General features: G+C 43.2%; 1 protein-coding gene across 4 annotated transcripts in view; it reads right to left on the bottom strand.

Moving 5' to 3' along the window:
* Window positions 1-1530: 1530 nt before the first annotated feature.
* TEF (TEF transcription factor, PAR bZIP family member) overlaps window positions 1531-25689 on the bottom strand; it is a 51900-nt gene continuing 27741 nt past the window's right edge. For 2 of the 4 annotated variants that reach the window (XM_082265902.1, XM_082265900.1), the window contains exons 2-5: window positions 15576-15887; window positions 7248-7468; window positions 6112-6323; window positions 1531-1600 (exon numbers count right to left, since the gene is read on the bottom strand). In XM_082265902.1, coding sequence (XP_082122028.1) covers window positions 1579-1600; window positions 6112-6323; window positions 7248-7468; window positions 15576-15887 — 767 coding nt within the window. In that variant the 3' untranslated portion in view covers window positions 1531-1578. Of the gene's footprint in view, window positions 1601-6004; window positions 6324-7247; window positions 7469-15575; window positions 15888-25689 lie in introns of those variants that run through there. The other 2 variants (XM_082265903.1, XM_082265901.1) reach the window with 1 other exon arrangement.

Genomic DNA, 25689 nt, shown 5'->3' on the forward strand with positions numbered 1-25689 from the left:
ATTACACAGAATAGATAATAAAAACTAACACAATAAAACAGTTAGTTCTTTATATTAAGCTGATCAAAGAAACATACATACCACAAAACAAAAACAAAAAAAAAAAAAAAAAAAAAGTAACAAACAGTTGGACAGTCTAAAATAAATGGAGTCTGTGGTACCACAGAAAGTCAGTGATATAGCAGACAATGCAAGTTGACAATCTAGGATAGGAAGCATCACATGGTATGGAGACCCTGACCAGACCCAGAAATGTGTGCCAACACACCTTGCATGAATTGCTGCTGGGCTGCAGAGGTAGCTAGGAGGTCTTTGAAGATCCTCTAACCACAGCATTTTCTGTTTAATTCAGTCAAGAGAATGCTATATTTAGGCCAATATTTGCAAGGTCTGAATTACAGATGCCAAAGCAAAGAGCACCAGAAAGGTTTTGCAACATGTCCATCTTCATGCAACCATTTAGGAATGAATTTGGATACACCAGCTGTAAGGAAAACAGGTTGGGCCTCTAGTAGAAAATAAAGTCTATCCCAGGCAACATCTTTTATGTCACTACAAAAAAGCAATGCATTCAATACAGCAATAGAACTCCAATATCAGGGAAATCAAGACAATATTACATGTGATTTCCACTGAATGCACTTGTCCTTTACAATGTTTATGGGCTTTGATTCTAACTAGCTTTGAAAAAAAAAAAAAAAAAATCATAATGAGACTAGCATGTACACAATAATATGCAAGTCAGGCAGAACAGTACAATCTTTTTCATACTATGAATTGAAGCTGAAATCCAGGGCAAGAACTAAATATACAATTAAGACATTAACTGTTGAGTGTTAACTGTTTATCAAAAGGATATGTACATTTTACAGAAAGCTTTGTAACCCAGGCACATCTGCCAAACAGTACAACTACATCCACTTTCCTAGAATATAGAAGGCTAATCAGACAGATTTTAGAACTTCAACTAGTGCTACTAATTTATATATATATATATATATATATATATATATATTCACATTATACACACATTCATCAACTGGGTAAATAGTTGTTTCTGCTTGGATCTCAGCTTTAATTTTACAGTGCAATTTTGTTTCAAGGCTACCATCTATCGAACATGGGAAGGTGCTACGGTTCTCAGTAATGCGGAGTATTCATATCTGTAATAGGTTTTATATGGAAAGGTGCCGTGGTCCTCACTGCTGCTATTTAGACCTGTAATAAGAGTTTGTCCAGATCAGCCATTTACAAGGACAAAAAAAAAAAAAAACACACAAAAGAGCCATTAAAGACGAAAAAAAAAAAAAAAAAAAAGGGAGCGAGGGAGCTTGAAAAAGGTTTACAAATCCACGATCCACAATGCTTTCTTCAAAAAAGGAAAGGAAATAAAAAAAAAAATCTTTCCTCCAGAAAAAAAAAAAAAAAAAAAAAAAATCACATCCAAATGTTCAAATTCAGCTGTAGAATAGTAGATATTTTCAAGTGTTCGAGAAGTGTTCCACTTCTGCTAGGTCCAGAAAATAGACTAATTTTGCTCATAAAAAAATGTCTAACAAAAAAAGTTTGAAAGAAGAATCACTCTGAATCACTGAAGTCACTTTGAATAAAAGCAGAACAGAGCAATTAAAAGTTGCATTTTAATTACAGCAACTACACAACATTCTGGTTACAGCTTGACACTTATTAAAAGAGACATTTTAAGACTGTGTCAAATACCAAATAAAATCAAACCTATTTACACACATTTACAAGAGTCATAAATTCAGACTACAATGACAGTTTGCACATGAAATATTCTATATTTTGAGACCGATCCCTTCACGTTTTTTGTTTTAATATTTACAGTGTAGTTCATGAAAAACAGAATTACAATATTTTTTGGTTGAAGTAGGATGGTGCAATGTTAGCCAATAATAGTATCAGTGTACATACAGCATCACACCTCCTTCAAGAGCAGTCACAACAATTATCTAGATTAGCACAAAGGCAATAACTTTCAATTTTATGAAACAATCTATACCTATATCTATCTCAAACATGTCTATCCTTACCTGCTCTATGCACTGCACACCTCCACTTTTGGGGTCCCCTGCCGACGCTCGTGGCCCCTTCCCTCTGTCCAGTGCCCCTATGGCCGCTTCCCATAGGGGCACTCGTGCGTGTGCGCACCCGAGCCCTACTGTGTCCTTTGACGCCGACACATAACTTGGCCCCGCACCCCTCAGCACTGGCTTTGGCTGACAGTACAGGGAACCAATGGCTCCAGATGCCTCAGCAAAGACAGAGAGACCCGAAGTGAGGGGGGAAAAGAGCTGCAGATGTGCAGGACACTGAATCGACTGAGGGCTCAGGTAAGAAAAAGGGGGGTGCTGACACCTAAACATTTTTTACCTTAATGCAAGGAATGCATTAAGGTAAAAAATGCATCAAAAAAAAAATCCCCATATAGAAAAAAGTAATATTAAATCTGCAGCACCAATTTGATGATAGTTTGAAAAACATTTACGGTATAGATCCATATTACTAGGGATAAAATCGTAGTTTCTCCTGCAATTTTTTTTTTTTTTTTAGGATGGAAATTGCTATCAAGAGCATTGATCAGTCTTTAATCCAGAGCAATATACATCCACTTTATAAAGACACTGTAGGTTCAGCCTTGTTTTATGTAATTAACACTATCTCACGAAAGTGAGTACATCCCTCACATTTTTGTACATATTTTACTATATCTTTTCATGTGACAACACTGAAGAAATTACACTTTGCTAAAATGTACAAAGTATTGAGTGCACAGCATGTATAACAGTGTAAATTTGTGGTCCCACTCAAAATACCTCAACACAAAGTCATTACTGTTTAAACTGCTGGCGACAAAAGTGAGTACACCCCTAAGTGAAAATGTCCAGATTGGGCCTAATTGGCAATTTTTTTCTCCTCAGGGTCATGCGACTCATTAGTGTTAAAAGTCTAAGATGTGAATGGGGAGCAAGTGTGTCAAATTTGGTGTGATCGCTCTCAAATAAGCCAATTTGCATGATGTTGGGGATATAAGCTCAGGGGTGGCAGTGCTGGAGTAGCCATCCCCAAGCTGCCAGGGGAGCGACCGCTCCAGGAAGGAAGGGGGCAGAGACTCAGGAAGGGTTGGACAGTTAGTAGTAGCAGGGGACTCATTTAAGAGGACAAAGGGCGCTATCTGTCAAAACTATCGTGGTCACCGAACAGTATGTTGTTTACCGGGCACTCGGGTTTGGCGGATCAGGTGGACAGATTATTGGGCTGGGCTGTGGAGGACCCAGCGATCATGGTGCATGTAGGCACCAATGACAAAGTAAGAGGATCCTAAAAAATTGAAGGGACTTAGGGAATAGATTGATGAAAAGGACCTCCAAGGTGGTTTTCTCTGAAATACTACCTGTACCTTGAGCCACACCAGAGAGGCAGAAGGAGCTTAGGGAACTAAACAAGTGGCTGAGGAACTGGTGTAGGAAGGAGGGATTCGGGTTCCTGGAGAACTGGGGTGACTTCTCAGTCGGTTACCGGCTCTTTAGTAAGGATGTGCTGCACCTTAATGGGGAGGGTACAGCTCTACTGGGAAGAAAGATGGCCACAAAGTTGGAGGGGCTCAGAGGTAGTGACAGTTAGTAGTGAGCAAAGGACAGAAGCTATTATGGGGGTCAGCAGTGACAATATAACCGGGCAACCCGATCAAAGCCGCATTTGGCTCTTATCGGGTCTTCATGTAAAAACCCAGAAGAGATGTCATGACATCGATTCTGGGTACTCTGCGCCAGATTTAAAAAAAATGACAGCATTCAAAACAGCCAAACTTGACGTTTTGAATGCTTTTAAGTGCAGAGGAGGGCTTTTAGACCCCCAGATCCCTCCACAAGTGTACCTGTCAAGTGCTAAAAATAAAAACCGTATTTAAATGTACGAAAATAACGGCCAATATCGATATTCAATGGCCAAAACATCGGTATCGGCAACGAAAAACCGATATGGATCGATCACTAATTAGAGTAAATCATAGGACAATGCACGAGCGGAACATAAGGATCCTTAACTTCAGAAGGGCAAACTTTCCTAAAATGTGCTCAATAATACAGACTATAAATTGGGAACTAACCCTAGGAACATTGAACACGGAGGAAAAAAATGGGAATGCTTTAGGAACATATTAAACAAAAGTATCTCACAGTGCATTCCAATGGGAAATATAGAAGAGCCCCGGTCAAACCGTAATGTAAAAATGCTTATTAGAGAGAAAAAACGGCCTTTAAGAAATATAAATCAGAGGGGACATTATCGGCTTTCCACCAATACAAGGAATCTAACAAGAAACGTAAAAACAAAATCAGGATGGCTAAAAATGATTTCAGGAGACACATAGCAGAGGAGAGTAAAAAAAAAAAAATAATAAAAAACTCGTTCTTTAAATATATTAATAGCAAAAAAGCAAGGTCAGAACACGTTGCACACATAATTAACGATGATGGGAGGATGGTTATTGGGAGGATATTAATAGCAAAAAAGCAAGATCAGAACACGTTGCACACATAATTAACGATAATGGGAGGATGGTTACAGAGGACACAGAGAAGGCAACTGTACTAAATACTTTCTCCTCCTCGGTTTTTACACACGAAAAGTAGGGGTATACCGACCATGACTGTATGGTTAGCAGCACATCACAGGACTTGCCGCAGTGGCTAACAGAGGGTGAAATCAAAGAAAGACTTGATAACATTAACACAACTAACAGAACTGCTTTTTTAAGGCTCATTCATAATAGCGGCACAGACTTTCGCTCCTCTAAAATAGCAATCCATGTTCAGATTGCTTTTTAGAGACATTTGACAGGCAGTAAGGGGGTGATATGATGCAGAATCACTATGCTGCAACCGTGTCCCATTCACCTGGGGGTATACTTCCAGCCATGGCCACAGCATGCATATATGACCCTGCCTGTTGCCTCTGCAGCTAAGGGGGGGGGGGGGGGGGGAACTGGGAGTAGTAAAAATGGCTCAACCTCGTGGTCTTACTGTCCCTCAACCTAGCGTGTGAATTAGCCCTTGTGCCACATCTGTGCAGCTGTGTGCTGCATGTAGGGCAGCTCAATCACTTTAATGAGCTGTCCTACCCGCAAAAAAAAAACACAGGGAAACCCCCCCCCCCTATATATATATATATATATATATATATATATATACTGCACCGAAAACACCACATTTACCAATGCGTGGGGGGTACTATTAAGAAGAGCAGCGAGTTTGTCTGCATGTAAGGAATGTGCAGAATTTCACACACATTCCCCAACACTACACAGTAATGTAAACCAAGTCTAAGATTCGGGTGCCTTGAGAATGAAAATACTTTAAGGCCACCCTGACTAGAAAAAAAAAAAAAGCAATGTTGAGAAACCCTGATCTACCCCATACATATAAAGCTACATGTCCACTAAAACCACTTTTCTCAACTTGGTTCCCCCGCCCCACTTGGATAAAAGGTTTTTTTTTTCTTTCATAAATGTTTTCATGCAATTCCCCCTTCCTGGCCTAGGCAGGACTGATGTAGAGCCCCAATTCCCCCCTGCTGTCTCCTGGCATGTCTAGGATGTAAAATGCATGCATGTTTTTAGCACCAGGTTGCATAACTTAACCATCACTACATCATCTCTGGTACGTTAACAGATCTACAATAATCTGTCTGTAGGCAAAGCATCACAACTTACATACTGTAGTCATAGCTACTTTTGTGTCACGTACAGATCAGACCATACTGTGCTTCGGGATTCCACAAAAGGAATTATCTCCTGTATGGCTTTGCACTGATAGCATACATTTTTTTTCTCTTCTTTAAAATGGGTTACAAAAAGTTTTACTTGAAATAATCAGCTTCACTTAAAAAAAGGTGAGCAGCAAAGGTCAATATTTGCTCTTCACTGGTAACCAATGGCTAAACATGGAAAAGATTGTAACACCATCACTGCCTGTACTATGAACTACGTAAAGTAGAAGCCTTTTCTCTAAAAGTGCTTCCAACTTTACTATGGTTGCAAGGTTGACTGGAGGTTGAAAGAAATAGGTTAGTTCTTAAGAGGATGCTTACAACTGTCCATACTGGCCCTCATATTTGGAAATGATGTTCTTGCATTTGCCCAACTCTCTGCGTAGTTCAGCCACCTCTGTGCGAAGTGCGGTGTTTTCTTTTTCCAAGAATGCTGCCCGCACAGTAATCTGGTTCTCTTTGAGCCGCCGCGCATCTCGAGATCGCTTAGCTGCCACATTGTTCTTCTTTCGTCTGTTCCAGTACTTTTCATCCTACATCAAAGCACCATAATGGATTACAAATAAATGATACTGCAAACAAAAAACAGACAAACACTTGGTTCTTGCCCCTGTTCCTGAAACCCCACCCACAAGTAAAACCTTACTCCCAATATTATCCAAAGAACTACTTTGCTTTAATAGAAACGATTTTCCAGAACGGTCTGTGGCTTAAAACTAGTTGTATGCAGAGCAGATGAAGGTCTGGAGACAGAAGCACTTGAGGTTAGCTTTTAGAATGGCACATGACCATAATTGGTGGCACCAACTGTACTTTTATTTTAAGTGACGTTTCTGAATCACAGAAAAAAAAAAAAAAAAAAAAGTAAAAAAGAAAATACACGTTCATAAAATCAGAGCTCTCAGGCCCCTTTCCCACTTGTGCGACTTGTCATGCGATTTGGGACTGCAAAAATCGCATGACAAGTTCTCCATTATTTCCAATGAGCCCCATTCATATGTGTGCTACTTGAAGTTGCACCGACTTCAAAAGTAGTCCCCTGCACTACTTTTGGCATGATTTTTGAGGAAAAGACATTATAAGCACAGTCAAACTTGCATCAAAATCGCGGCAACAAAGTCGTGTCAAAATCGCACAAATGTAAAAGGGGGCCAAAATCTGCAAACTTGTTCTAGGTCAAAATAATTATATACTGTAGAAAAGGATTGGCATGACTACTAAGAACTAAAATTATGGTCTTGAGATGTATGTAGGCAGCTATTACTGATAAATGCTTCTAAATTGTACCAAACCTGTATCAGCTATACAGGGAAGAGGTGACCAAAAAAAAAAAAAAACTACGATTTTCAGGCTACTGTGGTACCATGCACAGAAACTTGGAAGCACGTGCAGCTAGAATTATGGTCATTTATTGCCTGGTGTTCAAATTACAAAACAGAATTGAGTGTACAATTTACCTTCATTTCTTCCGGTACATATACTTTCTTTGCTTTCTTTATCATGGGCTGTGGCTTTAATTCCTCCTCTGCAAATTTGTGTTTTCTAGGATCAAATAGCTCTCCACCTGGCACACTGGAAAGTACCAGGTCAGTAGGATCTGGGTCAAAATGTACTTTCACCTCTATTTTTTCTGGGTCAATAGGGCTAGGAGGATCATTTTCTTCTTTCAGAGGGATGTCTGCATAATACAAAGCACAAAAATAAACAGCCTATTCTCATGCATAAACCTCTCATACAAAACAATCAATATCTTGCAATAACTAAGCAAACATTACCGCGATTAAACACAATAAAAAGACAAAAGACAACCCCCCCCCCCCCTCAAAAAAAAAAAAAAAAAAAAAAAAACACACAAAATGGATTATAGTGCCTTATATCTCCCTATTATCCCCATTCTTCCTACAAACCTAATGAAGATAGTTTAATAGGATACCCCACATGGCTGAGGAAAGATTAATCTGCGCTACCTTACAGCTAGAAGCACGTAGCTCTGTACGCCCTTAGTTGCAAGAACAGTCACTGACAGCCTCCATTCTTTACTAATGATCAGATAGCAAATCAGCATGGTTTTTAACCACATGATCACCAATGTCAGGTAGGGCATGGTCTTGTTTGTAAACAGTTGTCACTGACACGTACCAGTGTATTTCTTTTCTTAAAATGGTAGTAAAGTCTTTGTGTTGAAAATCCGCTAGACAGGGAGGTTTTTTTTTTTTTGGGTTATCAAAAATGTCACCCCTGCCTGCCAGCGGGTAACGCAATCTAAATCGCATATGCGCAGCTTTGATCACATTTACCCCCCACTTCGGGTTCTGTGGCAATGTGACTCCCGTGCGCAAGCACGGGAGTGATGTCGCCGAAGATAGGACACCCAAAAAGGAACACTGGGGGAAGATAGAAGCTCTGCTGGAGGTCTCCGTTTGCAAGCAAGTCCATCATAATGTGCCATTATGTGGTGCATACTAGTATAATATGACTTAAAATGATTGTAAAGCTTTTGTTTTTCATAAAAAAATTTAAAACATGTAATACTTCCCTGCTCTGTGCAGTGGTTTTGCCCACAGTAGCAGGGATCCTCCTCCTCCTCTTGGGTCCCACGCAGCACTCCTGGCTCCTCCCTCTCGGGAGCACCCAATGTCAAGCAGCTTGCTATGGTGGGGGGGGGGGGGGGCAGCACCCAAGCTGCTGCTGTGTTCATTCACACATGGAGCTGCGGTTTAGCCCTGGATAAATTTACCAACATTTTCCTCCATGAAACGTATATTGCCAGGAAATGCATTGCTAGACAATGGATGCGTAGTACTCCACCTGAGTTCAATACTTGGAAAATAGAGGTCAATAACACATACACAAGAGATTTGTGTATATAGATAGGGGCTGCTCCACTAAATTCAATAAGCCTTCAACAAGTGCGCTCGACTCCAAATACAAGGCCTGTACCAAGGAGAGCGCAGAAGTCTATGAAACAAATGGCCCCAGTGGAGATTTGTCCTTTGATGGTACTCAAGGTCAGACATTGATGCGGACCACACGGAGAAAAATATAATAGGTCTCATGAAGTCATGAAGTACTTAACAGGGTGAAAGCTCCTTGAATCCACTTGGAAGGCCTGTTTTTAATTGCTACAAATGGTAGACTGAAAAGTTGATTTCCTAGCTGCCTAGACGGCAAGGCTGACCAAGTTCAAAAGTCCCATAAGAACATGATTTCAAAAAGCCGTTACATTAAAACCAAGAAACAGGATGGAACACTGGCCTTTTGGAACAGAAAGTTTAGACAATCTGGAAGGGCACACAGAGTGTCTAAGAGTTTTGAGTGTATCAATATACTACAACCTCCTAAGCCAATTAGTCACAACGAGATCACAGGGAAATGCCCCATATCTCGATTCGGTAAAACAGAACAGGGGGGGGGGGATTTTGGAGGGGTGGAAACGATCCCACATTTTCAGAGGGTCCACGGTGAATACCATAAAGGTCCCTGGATCTGGCCACAAACCTGCCCACTTTGTCACTATAAATCCATGTGCCCTCGCCACACACACACACACACACACACACACACACGTGACAAAGGGCATGAAACCCCTCCAGATGCTGACTGAGAAAGTCCACAAGCCAAATATTCCATGCTTGGGACGCGCAAGGCAGACAGTAGTGGAACGTGCCGTTCGAGAGGATTCAGTCCTCCTCCTTTGGCGCAGAGAAATTTCTTGTGCCAGCTTGTTGATGTAGGCCACAGCTCTGGCATTGTCTGACTGTATTAGTCATCAGAAACTTTCACATCCTTGGAGGAAAGGGCTTCCCTGACTTCAGCGCTGGGTTGAAAATCCACCACACAAAATGAGAGTCTGCCTTGTGGGTCAAACACATAGGATGAAATCGGTTTGTTCCATGTTGTCACAATACTGAGTTGCAATGGCTTGGACTGAAAATAGGCGTACAGTACAGCCTCAAAAAGGAGGCAACCATTAGACTTAAATCCTCAAAAGCAGGTACAAAATGAGGGCTTCTCCTGAGTTCCAAGGGCCTGGGCATGCGAGCAGAGGGAAAGAAGTTTGTCTTGACAGAGCCATGTCCCATTTCCAGCCAAGGTATTCCAATCTGTGACCTGGTCCAGTGAGGATTCTCAGAACGAGAACCCAGCCAAAGGGCTGCAGAGTCTGCACTGTTGGATGTCGATCGACTGGGACAGGGAACAATGGGTTCTTCACGGCAGGAGATCACACAGATACCGCAAAACATTATGCTAGCATGGAGCAGAGCTAAAACCAAGGAAAACCCCATAGTGAAAACCTAGGGAGCCATGGACAAGCCAATGGGAAGGTAACAAAGATCAGGCTGATCACCCACAGCAAAGTGTAGATGGCAAGTTCAATGGTAATGCAACATAGATGCTCTATTGAGGCCAGAAAAATTACCCCAGACGAAGGGAGACAATACAAATCTAAAATAATAGGTACAGTGAGCGCTAGGAAATTTGCAGCTGCTTGCACTATGTTGAACTCTCAACACAGGACGAGCTGCTGGGGCATACCTGACCGCTCTATTTTAGGGATCAGGAATGTGATGGCTTAACTGTATTAGAAAAATATTTTGGCTTGCTCTCGTAAGTGCATAGTGGTGGTGGTGGAATCAGTGCACTTGTGGATACACGTGTGGCATCATTGCAGCGATATTTATGCTGGAATCATTATTATATTAGGGATGGGGTGTAATGGCCTGCCAACATCCAAAGTAAACATAGAAAGTTATGCACCAAGTGCAATGTGAGGTAACCACCATGAGTTTTAAAGGCAGACAATTGTATGAAAAGGAAAGCAACCTTTTAAATAGAAAAAGAAAGCAGAAGGAAAAAAAAAAAGAAAGCAGGAGGAAAAAAAAAATAAAGAAAGCAGGAGGAAAGAGGAAAAAAAAAAAAAAAGAAAGCAGAAGGAAAAAAAAAAAGAAAGCAGGAGGAAAAAAAAATAAAGAAAGCAGGAGGAGGAAAGGAAAAAAAAAAAAAAAAAAAAGAAAGCAGGAGGAAAAAGGAGGAAAAAAAAAAAAAGAAAGCAGGAGGAAAAAAAAAAAAAAGAAAGCAGGAGGAAAAAGGAGGGAAAAAAAAAAAGAAAGCAGGAGGAAAGAGGGAAAAAAAAGAAAGCAGGAGGAAATAGGAAAAAAAGGAAAGGAGAAAAAAAAAAGGAAAAAAAGGAAAGGAGAAAAAAAAAAGGAAAAAAAGGAAAGGAGAAAAAAAAAGGGAAAAAAAGGAAAGAAGGAAAAAAAAAGAAAGAAGGAGGAAAAAGGAAAAAAAAGAAAGGAAAAAGGAAAGAAGGAAAAAGGAAAGAAAGAAAGAAGGGGCAATGCAGGCCGTACTAACAGATAAGACACATAAAACAATATAATGTTCACAGATCATGTGACCTAGACCCAATGCTATCAAATATACCCAGTGTTGTGGAAATTTTATTAATAATTGAACGTTTCTTTAGGATGAATTTTTAGTTAAATTGCCATTATGTCTCCCAGTTTCAGTTTACCGGTAATCGCTATGCACAGCGAATATTGCTTTAACTGGCATTGAAGACCGACCTATAGATGTGGAAACCTTCCATTAAATGGAGACTGCACGCTACTTGTAGCCTGATCATCCCCATCCGCGGTGATAGCAGTGAAAGGAGAACACCATCGCACAAATGTTTATCAGCCAGCCAGGGCTCCGGTATTCACTGCGGAGATATGTTTGTGATGTGGAATTCTTATCATTTTAATAATATCTTCCCTTTACCGGGATTTATGGCTGGCATCTTTCTGCCATATTTGATCCATATGATTGAAATACTGCTGCCATTGTACTTTGCAGATATAAGATATAGTTAAGTCTCATTCACTGGAACAATAGCATGATCACTATCAAATATGGTTTTTATGAACTATAATATATAGGATTTACTCTTAACAGGTTATGATGACTGCATGCATGTGAATTAGCGTGGCCAAGTCCATGAGAATCTATGTGGCAGCCATGTTGCTTTGTTCACTTGGCAGTTGGAGTCTCTGCACATGGCCGTGTTTGTACATAAACATTCACTCCTCTTTTCTATTGTACTTTTGAATGTATATATGTCTGTGATTGGTGGTCTTGAAGTCACTCCCTTGTAACCCCCTTCCTTTTGTTCACTTGCTGTAAATAAACCCGAGCTCTGCTCTGTGGGCACACAGAGACCGTTCAGTTGGCATCAAATTGACTACAGCATGTGTCTTTCTCTCTTTGTCCCCGAGCACTTGGCTAACCTTATACAAAAGAGCTGTACATTGTACTTTTCAGTACAAGGGATTAATGGCACTTGGCGCGTATTAATATCCACAAGTGCGCTTTTCAGTGCAGCAAAGTTTTCAGCACACCGAGCGAATTTCTATGCTTCAAACCCCATTCATTTCCACGACTCCAGGTACTGTCAGATGTACTGTGGTCAGTCAACATACTGTAGGTTTCTTTGATAAGTCTCAACAAGTTTCGGAATTATTCTTTCTTCAGGAAGAATTTTGCTGGGTTGATGGAAGATCGGTGGATGTATGGTGGCCCATTCAGGGCGCCCATTTGCCCATCCATTTTGTGATCTTTCATCGATCCATGTGCTTTTCCATCTAGTTATATGTTGTATACTGTTTATTGGAAGTATCATTGTTATATTTTGTTAATTTATATGAATTTGAAGTGTTTCTATATGCTTTACTGTAAAATATCTGTATTCTAGAAGGAAAAAATTACCGAGCAAAAATCCCCCTGAAGAAGAAAAAAAAAAGTTCCAAAACATGTTGGGACATATCAAAGAAACCTATGTAGACTGACCACAGTACATCTCTGGCAGTACCTGGGTAAACGTCATATGATGATCTTTGAAGAGTGCACATGGTTATTATTTGTATATTGTTTTATGGGTCTTACCTGTTAGCGTAATGCATTGCCCTCTTTTTTTTTTTTTTTTAAAGAATTGTATTTTTTTTTTTTTTTTTTTAAGAATTGTATTAATAAAAGTGACGGTACTGCCTTTTAAAGACAATTGTCTGCCTTAAAAGTCCATGGAGGTTACCTCACATTGCTCTTGGTGCATGACTTTCGAAGCATCTTTAGACACTTTATGGGTTTATAATTTGCACTTTATTCATCATATGTTTGGAAAATAAATAATTTTTTTGCACAACTGCACTATTTTTGGTACTTTGGGTATAATTTTGCATAAGAATGTGACTGTATAAACACTGAGATACACATACATGGAATATTTGTTTTGTTTGAGCCCTACACTACTTTGTATTTATGCCGAAGAGAGACAATAGCTGACATGGCATTTCCCATGCAGCAGTTTGTAACTCAAAGAAAGTTGGAGAGATCCAGAATGGACCCCCTCTTCCTGTTTTGGTGCTGTGACCTTATTTTAAGATTGGTTGTCAGGTATCTGATTTTTGTCATCGCCCATATCCATGCTGAGCCATGGATAGCGCTCACTCTGGTATGGCTTTGTTGCTGTGGTGTGAGATGTGAGGTAATTGATTCTCATTGGGGATGGAGCTTGCTTTGTTGTGGTTGTTCAGCACGTGCATTGTAAGGCAGTAGGTGGCCCCACCGTCTGCATCACACATGCGTGAGTGGCGATGTTCCGTGCATGCGTGGGCAGAGATTTTCTCTCTTTCTCTGCCATGCATTGTTTACTCCTCATGAGATCCATAATGTGACTGTTAAGCCCCTCTGTAATAGAATAGAACACTAAGTGCTCCTGTGGGGGAGAGAGGGAGAGAGGGGGAGAGAGAGGGAGAGAGGGGGAGAGAGAGGGAGAGAGGGGAGAGAGAGAGGGAGAGAGGGGGAGAGAGAGGGAGAGAGGGGGAGAGAGAGGGAGAGAGAGGGAGAGAGAGGGAGAGAGAGGGAGAGAGAGGGAGAGAGAGGGAGAGAGAGGGAGAGAGAGGGAGAGAGAGGGAGAGAGAGGGAGAGAGAGGGAGAGAGAGGGAGAGAGAGGGAGAGAGAGGGAGAGAGAGGGAGAGAGAGGGAGAGAGAGGGAGAGAGAGGGAGAGGCTGGCGGCAGTTATTTTAAATTAAATTATGAGAGCGGCAGGAGGAGAGGGTGCGTGAAACTGATGAACAGACAGGCAGGGAGGGGGGAGAGGATAACAGAGGACAGTGCAGGGATACGAATGACGGAGACACATACGCTGACCATGGTGTCAGGGCTCAGCAGCAATGATACACCATGGTCAGTGTACAAGGAGGAGGGCAGAAACTGATAGGGTCAGCCAGGTATTTTTTATTTTTTTAGGTGTTAGAGGGGCCAAAATGACAGCACAAGCACTGTGCTGTATAACATGCTTTAAAAGGGAACAAGATCGGTTTGTTTTTTTAGGGTAACAAACGCTTTGAGAGTTAGACTGTATAGTGACACCCTCACCATTTATAGTGGTTTGTCTATTTGGAAAGTACCCGCTTATTTTTCTTTGCTCTTTTTGTGGGCTATCTTAGCCATATTGTCATGGGTACTTGCTTTGCACTGAATATAGTACCACCATCTTTGAGTTGTATTCTTGGGGTGACAGGAGTCGATTTGGTGGGCACAGTATGTTTTCACAAATGACAATTCCCTGCTGTGTGCTAAATATTGATTACTTTGCTTTTTCTCTTTTGGATAGGCCAATGTTCTTTGCTTTCAAGACAATGAGGTCCTGAGGAAGCAATTAGATGGGAAACGTGTCGACCTCTTGGAACATATAGCAAGGATCCATTACTTAAAGCGGAGTTCCGGCCACAAAAAAAAATTTCCAATAAAAATACCCCCGGACAGTCAGGGCTAGTACATTCCACAATGGATAGCCTCTGTACTGTCCCGGGTCGCACTTACCTTTTAGAAGAAATACTTACCATGAAAATTTCTTCTCCAGCGCTGCCATCTCGGATGTGGGCAGCTGAAGCCAGCGCGTCCTCTTCTCCCAGAATGCGCCTGCACCGGCCCCGCTCGTCACTTCTGGTGCGGGCGCGTCATCCCTCCACAGCTTCTGGGCATGCCCAGAAGCTGTTTAGCAGGGAATGAGGCACCGCACCGGAAGTGACGAGCGGGGCCGGTGCAGGCGCATCGATTCCTGGGAGCAATGACGTTCAGCTCCCAGGAATCAATGCAAAGAGGAAATGACAGCGTGGGCTGCGGCCGCAGAGGGAGGAAGTGGAAGAAAGGCGAGTATAATTTTCTTCAATAACAAGGTTAAACAAAAAAAAAAATCGTAACTATCCATTTCTTTTTCAGGTGACAAAAAGCAAGCCGATGTCCCAAAATCGATCGTGTCGATTTTGTGGCCGGAACTCCGCTTTAAAAATTCTATTACTTGGCTTGTAGCATACAATTAGAGCACACTCTTCATGTTTTTATATTTAATACTTCGTAATAAAAAAAATGCCCGACCGTTCCTTTCTGGTACCAGTAGTCCACTAGGTCCGGTTTCTTTTAGTTATGCAATTAATGGATAAAAGTACCCTATATATAGCCTATTTCCCTCTTTTCGACCTTATTAGAACCTTAAGCTTCACCTGCAGGCTAGATATGATAGAAAAGTTTCTGATCCTGGGAAATGGAGTCTTTTTTTTATTTTTTTTTTATTTAGTAACATGATGGAGGTGCCCGAATTAGAACATATAGGTTAGATTTTAATGGCATTTTTTATTAACAAAGTGTAGGACTAGATATTGTGGGGGTGAAGGACAAGAAAACAAAAACTTCACAGATTAAATCTTAAAAGAAAACCCTTAAAAAAAAAAAAAAAAAAAATCACCTTTGCTTTCAGATGTTTGCAGTAACCCTGATGGTGACACAGGGGATGAAGAAGAAGTGGAAGCTGTCTCCTCTTCATCTTCTAGGTCAGCAACTGGCATAAGTGGGTTCTGAATTGCCTGTGCACGCTGTGCTGGGCTGGATGGGATGCCATTTTCCAACAAGAATTCATCAAGGTCCATGTACTCCAAGTGGAAAGATTCGCCATCGTAAGGAATGGTCTTATCCCAGATAGGTGGCATGAGCGCAGCAGAAACAGAGAATAAATTTCCATCAAGGCTGTCATCTTTGTCCAATTTGGTCTTGTCTTTTTCTAGGAAAAAACATAAGCACATTAATATTTAAAAAAAACAAGATTGAAATCTGTCTGTAAAAAAATGTGAAACTGCATTACTCATTTTATATGAAAAACACTAAATAACTAGGATATCATACAAAGCTTTGAAGTGTCCTACATACATTTAAAACATTTCTAACCTGAAATATTACCAAAGTTAAAGGAATCTAAAAATGTGTTGCACACAATCTCTCTTTTAAAGCGAAGTGTACTTTTAGAAAGAAATTGAAACCCTCTCTACCCCAACTTTGGAGTCACCAATAGAAGCCAAAACTTCAGGTACATGCAAACCCAGCTTATCACTGCCCAGTCTGCCCAAGGCCATCAAATGCTTTAATATTCCAACTTGCCATGAAAATCACCAATTCATTAGGGCCCATGCAAAGAGACCGTCATCCCAGGCACAAAGGCAAAAGTTCCCAAAAGACAAGCCTGACAAATGTTGGATTCCAGAGAACAGAGCAGCAAGAAACAAAAGTTAACAAACCTAGCTTTTACTTCTTGTTTACTAGTGAGGACTGTACCTCTGCTGTTGAACTCTTTGCATTCGCTGAGGGACACAGGAAGTAATCTGCTGGCTTATACTGCCACCTACAGGAGGATTGACACTGGCAAACAAAAAAATTCTGTAGGCTACTCTAGAATAAACCCCAGCATCCCTCAACTGGAGCAAGCATAGCATGGTCACAACACACAAGTGGGACATGTGTTCCTCAATGAACCAAAAGAAAAGAAAAAATGTTCTCTCCCCACACCCGCTGTCACATTTTAACCACTTCAAGTCCAGACATTTTCACCTCTTCAAGTCCAAGCCAATTTTCAGCACTTTTCACGCTTTTCACGCTTTGAGTGACAATTACTCTGGCATGCAACACTGTACCCAAATTAAATTTTTTTCATATTTGAGACCGAGTGTTCTTTTGGTGGTATTTATTCATCACTGGGTATTTTAATTTTTGCTATATAAAACAAAAAAAAAAAAAATATAAATGATATAGGGACTGGAATTAAAGTGGTTGCAAAGGCAAAAGGGTTTTTTCTTTTTATCTTTATGCATAAATAAATAAGATAAAAAAAAACCTTGTGTTCAGCACCCCCCCCCCCCCAATACTTACCCAAGCCCCATCCAGATCCAGCAATGTTGCAGTAGTGTCTCTCAAGCGTCTGTGTAAGTGAGCCAAATTGCCAACTCAGGGTTCCCCAGGGCGCAGAGTTTAAGCCCCAGCCTGCTTCTTCCACAAAGCCCCCGATGGTGGGGATGGACTTGCAGCAAGCTGGAACCAGGTCGCGGCCCCCCAGGGACGCCTAGCTGAGGATGCGGAGACCACTCGCATGTGCAGAGTACAAGTAGCAGATAATAGGAAATCCAAGAGACAAGCCGAGGTCAGGGCAGGTAGCAAACAAGCACAGACGGTAAACAAAAGAAAACCAGGGTCGGTACACGGGTAGTCAGACAAGATGAACAAGTGACAAGCAACCAGGAGTACAGAGAAGTTGCTCAGGCAATGTGGGTTACACTGAGCATGTGTTATAAAAAGGCAAGCCAACTAGGAGGCAGGCCAGGAAGTGATGGAAGGGAAGGAAATAAAAGCCCACAGAATAGCAGATGGAACCCATAGGTGAGCACAGCCAAAAACCACAAATGTAAAAGGAATCAGGTAAGGAAGCACTGCAGCAAGGAGTTAAGAATATACAAGCAGAAAATTCAGGCTAACTTGTGACCGTACTCCCCCCCCCCTTACAAGTTCTCCCCACTCGTTTTGGGCCAGGCTTGAGTGGAAACTTCTGATGAAACAGTTTCACCAAACAAGGGGCAGAAACAAGGAAGGAATCCAACACCTATCCAAAAGGACCATATCACTTCCAGTCATCTAGATACAAAAGATTCCCCCTGGTGAATTTGGAATCCAAGATTTGCTTGATTTCATACTGATCCGAGGTACTGATTGTTGGAAAAAGGATGACAAATAGGATGGGAAAATCTACTGATGATGTATGGTCTCAGGAGAGAAACGTGGAAAACATTAGGGATTCTTCGATGCGAAGGGAGACGGAGCTTGAAAGCGACAAGGTTAACCTGGCAAAGAATTGTAAAGGGACCAATGAAATGGGAAGCAAATTTCATAGAAGGTACTAGGAGATGGATATTGTTGGAAGGGAGCCAAACCTTGTCACCAGGAAGAAATTTGGGAGGCACACGGCAATGACGATCAGATGCAAGTTTATACTTGGAAGCAGCCAAATGGAAATTCTCATTGACGGTGAATGAATGGCTGAGAAGTCCAACTTGATTGCAAAGGATGTGGCCAGAGCCCTTTAGAAGCGGGCTGTAAAGTTAACTCCTCTCTCAGATGATGTGCGAGGGCATACTGTGGAGGGGAAAGATTTCCTTAATGAAGATGGAAGCCAATGTGACAGCAGAGGGTAGTCCTGGATGTGGAGTGACACGTTTTAGAAATCACCCAGATAATGGTAGAGTCCGCTGAGGGGGGTAGTTAAGAGATAAAGTCCATGGAGATGCAACGCCAAGTTACATCTAGATCAGGTAGAGGTAAATGGAGACCTGCTAGAGCAGACATGGAGGACTTAGACTGCACCCAAATGGAGCAAGCCTGGATATATTCCTCAACATCCTTCCAAAGTGAGGGCCACCAGTAGTAAATGCTGCAGGAAGGCACAGGTACATTGCACACCAGGATATTCTGACAGTTGAGTCATGTGCCCAGTTGAGAAGCTTGGGGCGATGGGAGGGCATGACAAAGGTCTTTCCGGGCAGGATACGTGATGAATTTGCAGGAATAATAGGTTCTGGTTTGACATGACACTCAGAGTCAGCAATGTCAAATGACCTGGACAAGCCGCAAGCATGAGCATTTTAAGAACAGGGCTGGAAGGTGATGTCAAAATGTAACCTGGCAAAGAGAAGCCCATCACACTTGCCTGGGATTCAAATGCCGGGAGGATTGCAAATACTGGAGGTTCTTATGATTGGTATAGATCAGTATCCCTACAGTAGAGTTCACCATTCTTGCAATGCCAGCATTTTGGCCAGAAGTTCCAAATCCCTGATGGTGCAATTTCTTTCCACATCTGAAAACGTCTTAGCGAAGAAGGCACAAGGACAGAGCTTACGGTCATGCATTTGAAGAACGCCCCCCCCCCCCCCCCCACTCCCAAGCATGAAGCATCTACCTCCAAGAAAAAAGGCTGGAGAATGTCAGGATGTTTGAGAACAGATGCGGAGAGGTAACCCGTTTTGAGCTTATGGGAAGCCTAGACTGCCTCAAGGGGCCAGGTTCTGGCATTGGCGCCCTTCAGGGTCAAAGTAGTGATTGGGGCCACCAGGGGGGAGTAATCAGGAATGAACTGGTGAACCTTAAGAACCATTGCATAGCTTTTAGACCAGACGGCTGAGGCCAGTTGGAGATGGCCTGAAGTTTGGCTCGATCCATAAGCAGCCATTTAGCCACGACTATGTAACCTAGGAAAGGACCTGGGTTTGCTCGTAGAGGCACTTCAGCTTCATGTACAGCAGGTGGTCCAGAAGACGTTGAAGAACCATAAATACATGCTGATGAGGAGTGTTCAAATATGGAGAAAAGAAGGAGTATGTCATCTAGAAACACAATGACACAAACGTATAAAAGATCAGAAAAAAAAAGTAATTAACAAAGTTCTGGAAGACGGCTGAGGCATTACAAGATATTCATAACACCTGTCTCTGGTGTTAAAAGCAGTTCTCCATCATCCTCACATCCTAATCAGATTTTATGCTCCTTGGAGGTCTAATTCAGTGAAAATTCCAGCATCTCGTCGCTTGTCAAAAAGTTCATAAACAAGGGTAGCAGGTACCGATTCAATGGGGATAGCATTGAGACCTCTATAATCAATGCAGGGCCAGAGAATACCATTCTTTTACATTTTACACATAAACATACTCCGATATGGCTTGAGTCTCAGGGATAGAAAGGGCAGACTCAACCTTAGGGTGGTGTAGTCCCAGGTTGGAGGTGAATTGCACAATCGTAGGGACGATGAGGAGGCAAAAGGTCAGCAGGTTTTTTAAAAAAACATCTCGCAAGGCCTGATAATGCCGAGGGAGCATCGGAAAGGCATTGCAACCCCCATGATAACACTTGGCCAGAATTCCAATCCAGATAGGTTGAGTGTTTCTGCAACCATGGAAGTCCAAGAATGATGGGACTAGAGGACTTGGGAAGGATCAGGAAGATGATTTCCTCACGATGAAGAACACCAACATGCTAGTTATGTAGGTAGTTCGGTACCGTAGGGGTCCAAAGGTCAAGGTAGAGCCATCCGCTGCAGATACTGATAGAGGCATTGCCAAGGGAATGAGAGGAATGCCCAATTCAATAGCTAAGGACTACTTGATGAAATTCTCAGCTGCCCCAGAGTCCACATATGCAGAAACTTGATACAAGTTCAGGGCCCAATGAATGGAGACAGGTATGATAAATCGAGGGAACAGTAACAGGATTCTGGTTCTGGTCTAGGTCACCTCCCTCTAAGTGACCTAGGCCCGAGAGATTCCTGGACTGACAAGACAGGACTTATTATATGACCATCAGCTCTGCAGTAAAGACATAGGACAAGTCTCAAGTGACATGACCGCTCTTGCGGAGTGAGTGGCCTAATTGCATAGGTTCTTCCAAAGCCAACATAGCTGGACAGATGGTTTGTTCTAGGGCTTTCTGGACAAAATGGAGCGAAAAAAAAAAAAAAAAATTACGGGGGGGGCGGGGTTGGGGGTGACGTAGACCAGTTTTTTTTTTTTCCAGATCTCGCTCCTGGAAGTGGACATGGATTTGGATGCTAAGGGGAATTAAAGTCTTCAAAGGGTAGTTGGTATAGTTCTGCCACCTAGTTCATCCTTAATATGATTCGCTATACCCTGCCAAAAGGTTGCAGTAAGGGCCTCATTGTTCCATGCCAATTCCAAAGCCAAGGTGCGAAACTGAACTGCATATTGACCAACAGTCATGCTTCCTTGGCAAAGCAGAAGTAGAGATCCAGAAGCAGATGAGGCACTACTAGGCACATCAACTGTGTTATGGAAAGCTTGCAGGAAGGCGGAAAGACTGGAAACAGTAGGGCCTTCACGCTCCCACAGTGGCAAGGCCAAAGCTAGAGCATTTCCCAAAAGGAGTGAAATCATGTACACCACCTAGGAATGATCAGTAGGAAAAGAATAGGAATAGCTTGCAAGCTCAAAGTGGATTGAGCATTGATTGATGAAGCCCTGACAAACTTTAGGACCACCAAAAAGCCGAGGCTGGGGAGGCAGCTGGAGTTTTGAAGGACTGCCCTGCACTGGAGGGACTGCAGGAGCTGGAGCAGCAGGAACCGAAACAGAAGCCTGAAGGGTGAGGAAGTGGGCACAACCTGAAGCTAATCCTGGGATTAAAGTTCCTGCAGACACTGCATAATCCGGTCTTGATAGGCCTGCTGGACGTCAAATCTGCACCAAACACTGCAGTTGATCCAGAAGAAGCTGCAGTGTCTGAGGAGCTTAGCTTAGGTAAGCTGTCAAGAGTCTGTGGTAGAGAGCCCTTGTAGATCGCCAACTCGGGGTTTCCCAGGGCGAGGAGTCTAACCCCCAGCCTGCTTTTTCGCCAGATTGTGGGGATGGACTTCCAGCAAGCTGGAACCAGGTCGCGGTCCCTAGGTACGCATAGCTGAGGATGCGGAGACCACTCGCGTGTGCAGAGTAAAAGCAGTAGACAATAGGAAACCCAGGAGAAAAGCCGAGGTCAGGGCAGGTAGCGAACAAGCACAGATGGTAAACGAACTTGAGGTCAGGACACAGGTAGTCAGACACAGTATGAACAAGTGACAAGCAAATGGGAGCTCAGAGAACTGAAGTTGCTCAGGCAATGCGGGTTGCACTAAGCAGGTCTTTTAAAAGGCAAACCAACTAGGAGGCGGGCCAGGAAGGAATCAAAAAGAAGGAAATAAAAGCCCACAGAAAAGCAGAGGATGCCCATAGGTGAGTAAAGCCAAACAACACACATGAAGGGAAATCGGGTAAGGAAGCACTGCAGCAAGGAGGCAAGAATACACAAGCAGAAAACTGCAAGCTAACTTGTGACAGTCTCTGCTGCCCAGGACTCCCCTCCTCACTGGCTGAGACAGCAGGGCAGCGCCATTGGCTCCCACTGCTGTTAAAGTAAGTCAGCCAATGAGAAGAGAAAGGGGGCAGAGCCGGGCCGCTGCTTCGTGGCTGAATGGACACATGGAGCTGCGACTCGGCTCGGGTGCCCCCTTAGCAAGCTGCTTGCTTTGGGGGCACTCCAAAGGAGGGAGGGACCAGAAGCGCCGCAGAGGAGGTTCTGGGCGGCTCTGTGCAAAACCACTAAACAGAGCAGGCACGTACATTTTTTTTTTGTTAAAAAAAAACAAACACAAGACTTTACAATCACTTTAAACACTTCCCGCCCGCCATATGCAGAACGACGTCCTCAGGGTGGTTTTATTATCTTGACTGGGCATTAAATGACGTCCAGCAGGATAAGCTGTTCGGGAGCGCAGAGTGTCGTTCGGTAGTGTGGTGTGTCCTATACCTATGCAGGCTCTTAACCATGTGATCAGCTGTGTACAATCACAGCTGGTCACATCGTAACCAGGAAGTGTAGTTTATCAGCTTTTCCTCTATACGTGCTGACAAGGCGTGGGCAGAGGAAAGTAGATCAGCGGCTCTCCTGACGGGGGGGGGGGGGGGGGGGTTCTGCGCTGATAATCAGCGCATTTTTATAAGTGCAGACCCATCAAGGATGTCAACCCATGCCCACCAGAGATGCCTGTCAGTGCCGCCTATCTGTACTGCATATCAGTGTCACCTTAGCAGTGCAGGAAAAAAAAATGTACTTCTTTACAAATATTTATAACAGAAACTAAGAAATAACATTTTTTCTCTTGGGTACAGTGCTGCATGATCGGGCAATTGTCATTCAAAGTGTGACAGCGCTGATAGCTGAAAATTGGCCTGGGCAGGAAGGGGGTGAAAGTGCCCTGTATTGAACTGGTTAGAAGTACTATTTCAGTTTTTGCAGAGGACACCAAGCTATGCATTGGAATAAGGTCACTATAGGAGGTCTCCAACTTACAAGCCAACCTCAATGCACTGTTTAATTGGGCAACTACGTGGCAAGTGAGGTTTAATGTTGATTAATGCAAAGTTATGTACTTGGGGGGCTAAGAATATACATGCATCATACATGGAGGGGAGGGGGGGGATGAGTACAATTCTGGGAATCCATAGTGGAGAAGGATCTGGGGGGTTTTGTAGATCATAAGCTTAATAATAGCATGCAAATTCCAGGCTGCGGTTTCCGAAGCGAGCAAAGTCCTTTCTTGTATCGCGAGCTATGGACTCCAGAGAGGGATATCATTTTGCCCCTGTACAAATCATTAAGCCAGGGCTTGACAAATTTGCTTGAAATCTAGGAGCCAGCTAAAAAAAAAAAAAAAAAAAAAACTTTAGGAGCCAGTTTTTTTTTTTCCGCGCATGCCAAATGGCCGGCTTCTGTCAGACCACCTGCCATACACGGGCCGAATGGCGGCCAGTTTTTATTGAACCGGCTGATGTTGCCTGGCATTCGGCCTGTGTGTACTTGGCTTGATGGTGTGATGGGCAGTGGTTCACTAGGGAAGGACAGTGCAGCAAGGTGGGGGGGTTGATAGGAGATCCAGTAACTCACACCACCTTAGACCCATTTCATACAGCCACCCCCGCTAAGCGGAATCCGCTTGCTCAGCGGGGATTTCTCCCCTAATCCCAGGTGAGCAGGCGGATGACAGATCCTCGCTCCGCTATGCAGAGCGAACACTAACACAGTCCCGTTCTTCTCTATGGGGCAATCGGATGGAAATGGACTACCTGTCCATTTCCATCCAATGCCATCTGATTTGATCCGCCGGAAGGATGGAAAATAGGACCACCATCCGTTTGTTTTTGAAGGACAGGATCGGATGGCGGTGGTTGTCAGCGAACATCAGCCCGTGTGAAAGGGCCCCATGACTGTGTGGGACGATAGGGAGAAAATTAAAAATGTATTTTTATAAAAAAGAATGAAAAAAAAAGTTTCCATCTTTGTGAGGTTGTAAATGGAACTGAGGCCGTTCCAACCAGCTGCCTCACACTCCCTGTCTACTCACCAGTAAGGACAGGGCGCCATCTTCATCCGCACACCCGCGGGCCAGGGCCACATGGCAGACATCCCAAACTGCAAAAATGCATTTCAGGGAGGTGGCAAACTCCACACCCCCCTCCCCCCCCCCCAATTTAACAACTAGGGGATGATAAAATTAAATGCAATCAGTATATAGAGGTTTACTTCTTCTGAGAGATATTAAAAGGGACACTAACCACCATGACCACTTCAGTGATTTTAAGTGGTCATGATGGTAGGAGTCAAACGCTGCACATGCTGGGATATTTACAATTATGTGCTGGGGGCTAGTTGCACCCCTAGCACATGTGACTTACTGCTGGTGTGAAATGCTGGCTCCTTTGAGAGACACTGGAGGAAGCATGCAGAGCCGATGCTTCCTGTATCTCTCCTCTCACAGGCGGAGTTCATTTGTTATCACTCCACCTGTGACAGGACGGAGCCCAAACTATACAGGAAGCATCAGCCTCGTTCTGATAGCCCATAGCCAGGATATTGTATTGCACTTGAGAGTTTCAGGGAGCCGAAGCCGGTGTTCTAAAATTTAGTCGGACCTGTGAAAATTCCGGACCCTCGTCACTTCCGGAGACGCTCCGTCACCACCAGCTGATGCGAGCCCCGGTGTGCATGCGCACAAGGTATTTTACAGGTCCGATGAAATTCTAAGACTTACGAACAGCTGACTGAGAGGAGGAGGGGCTGAGGTGGGACGCACAGATCGCTGCGGGATAATGTTACAACAACGCCACGTCATCGAGCAAGGAACATGTTGTAGAGCTGACTTAGAGGAGGCGGGAAGGAAGTGAATACTCATACAAAAGAGTAATGATAAAAAATGTTTAGTGTTTCTTATTTTTTTCATTATTATTTAGTATGAGTATTCACTTCCTTCCCGACTCCTCTAAGTCAGCTCTGCAACATGTTCCTTGCTCGAGGACACAGCGTTGTTGTAACATTATCCCGCAGCGGTCTGTGCGTCCCACCTCAGCCCCTCCTCCACTCAGTCAGCTGTTCGTAAGTCTTAGAATTTCATCGGACTTGTAAAATGCCTTGTGCGCATGCGCACCGGGGCTCGTATCAGCTGGGTTATGACGTAGCCTCACCGGAAGTGACGAGGGTCCGGAATTTTCACAGGTCCGACTAAATTTTAGAACACCGGCATGCGGAAGACTCCCGCACCTCGTGGGAGATTTGGGATGTCTGACCAGGGGAAAGGACACCTGCCGCAGTGTAGCCCAAGCTGCTAATTGTAGTCACCAATGCGACCTGGTGCCTTGGGTTTGTAAAGCCCTGCATCAAGCAAGACCTTATCTAGAATATGCAGTTTAGCTTTGGGCACCAGTTCTCAAAAAGGATAAATCGGGGAACTGGAGAAAGTGCAGAGAAGGGCAACCAAACCGATAAGAGGCATGGAGGAGCTCAGCTATAAAGAAAGATTAGATAAACTGAATTTATTCTCTTACAAGAGATTAGGGGGGGGGGGGGGGTATAATCAACATGTAGAAATACATAAGGGGTTCATATAGTGAACTTGGTGTTGAGTAGTGTTGCATGAAGATAAAAAGCATTCTGTGTGTAGCAGCTCCCTT

This window comes from Pelophylax lessonae (genome assembly GCF_965119305.1).
Source record: "Pelophylax lessonae genome assembly, chromosome: 8".
In the NCBI taxonomy this organism is placed as follows: Eukaryota; Metazoa; Chordata; class Amphibia; order Anura; family Ranidae; genus Pelophylax; species Pelophylax lessonae.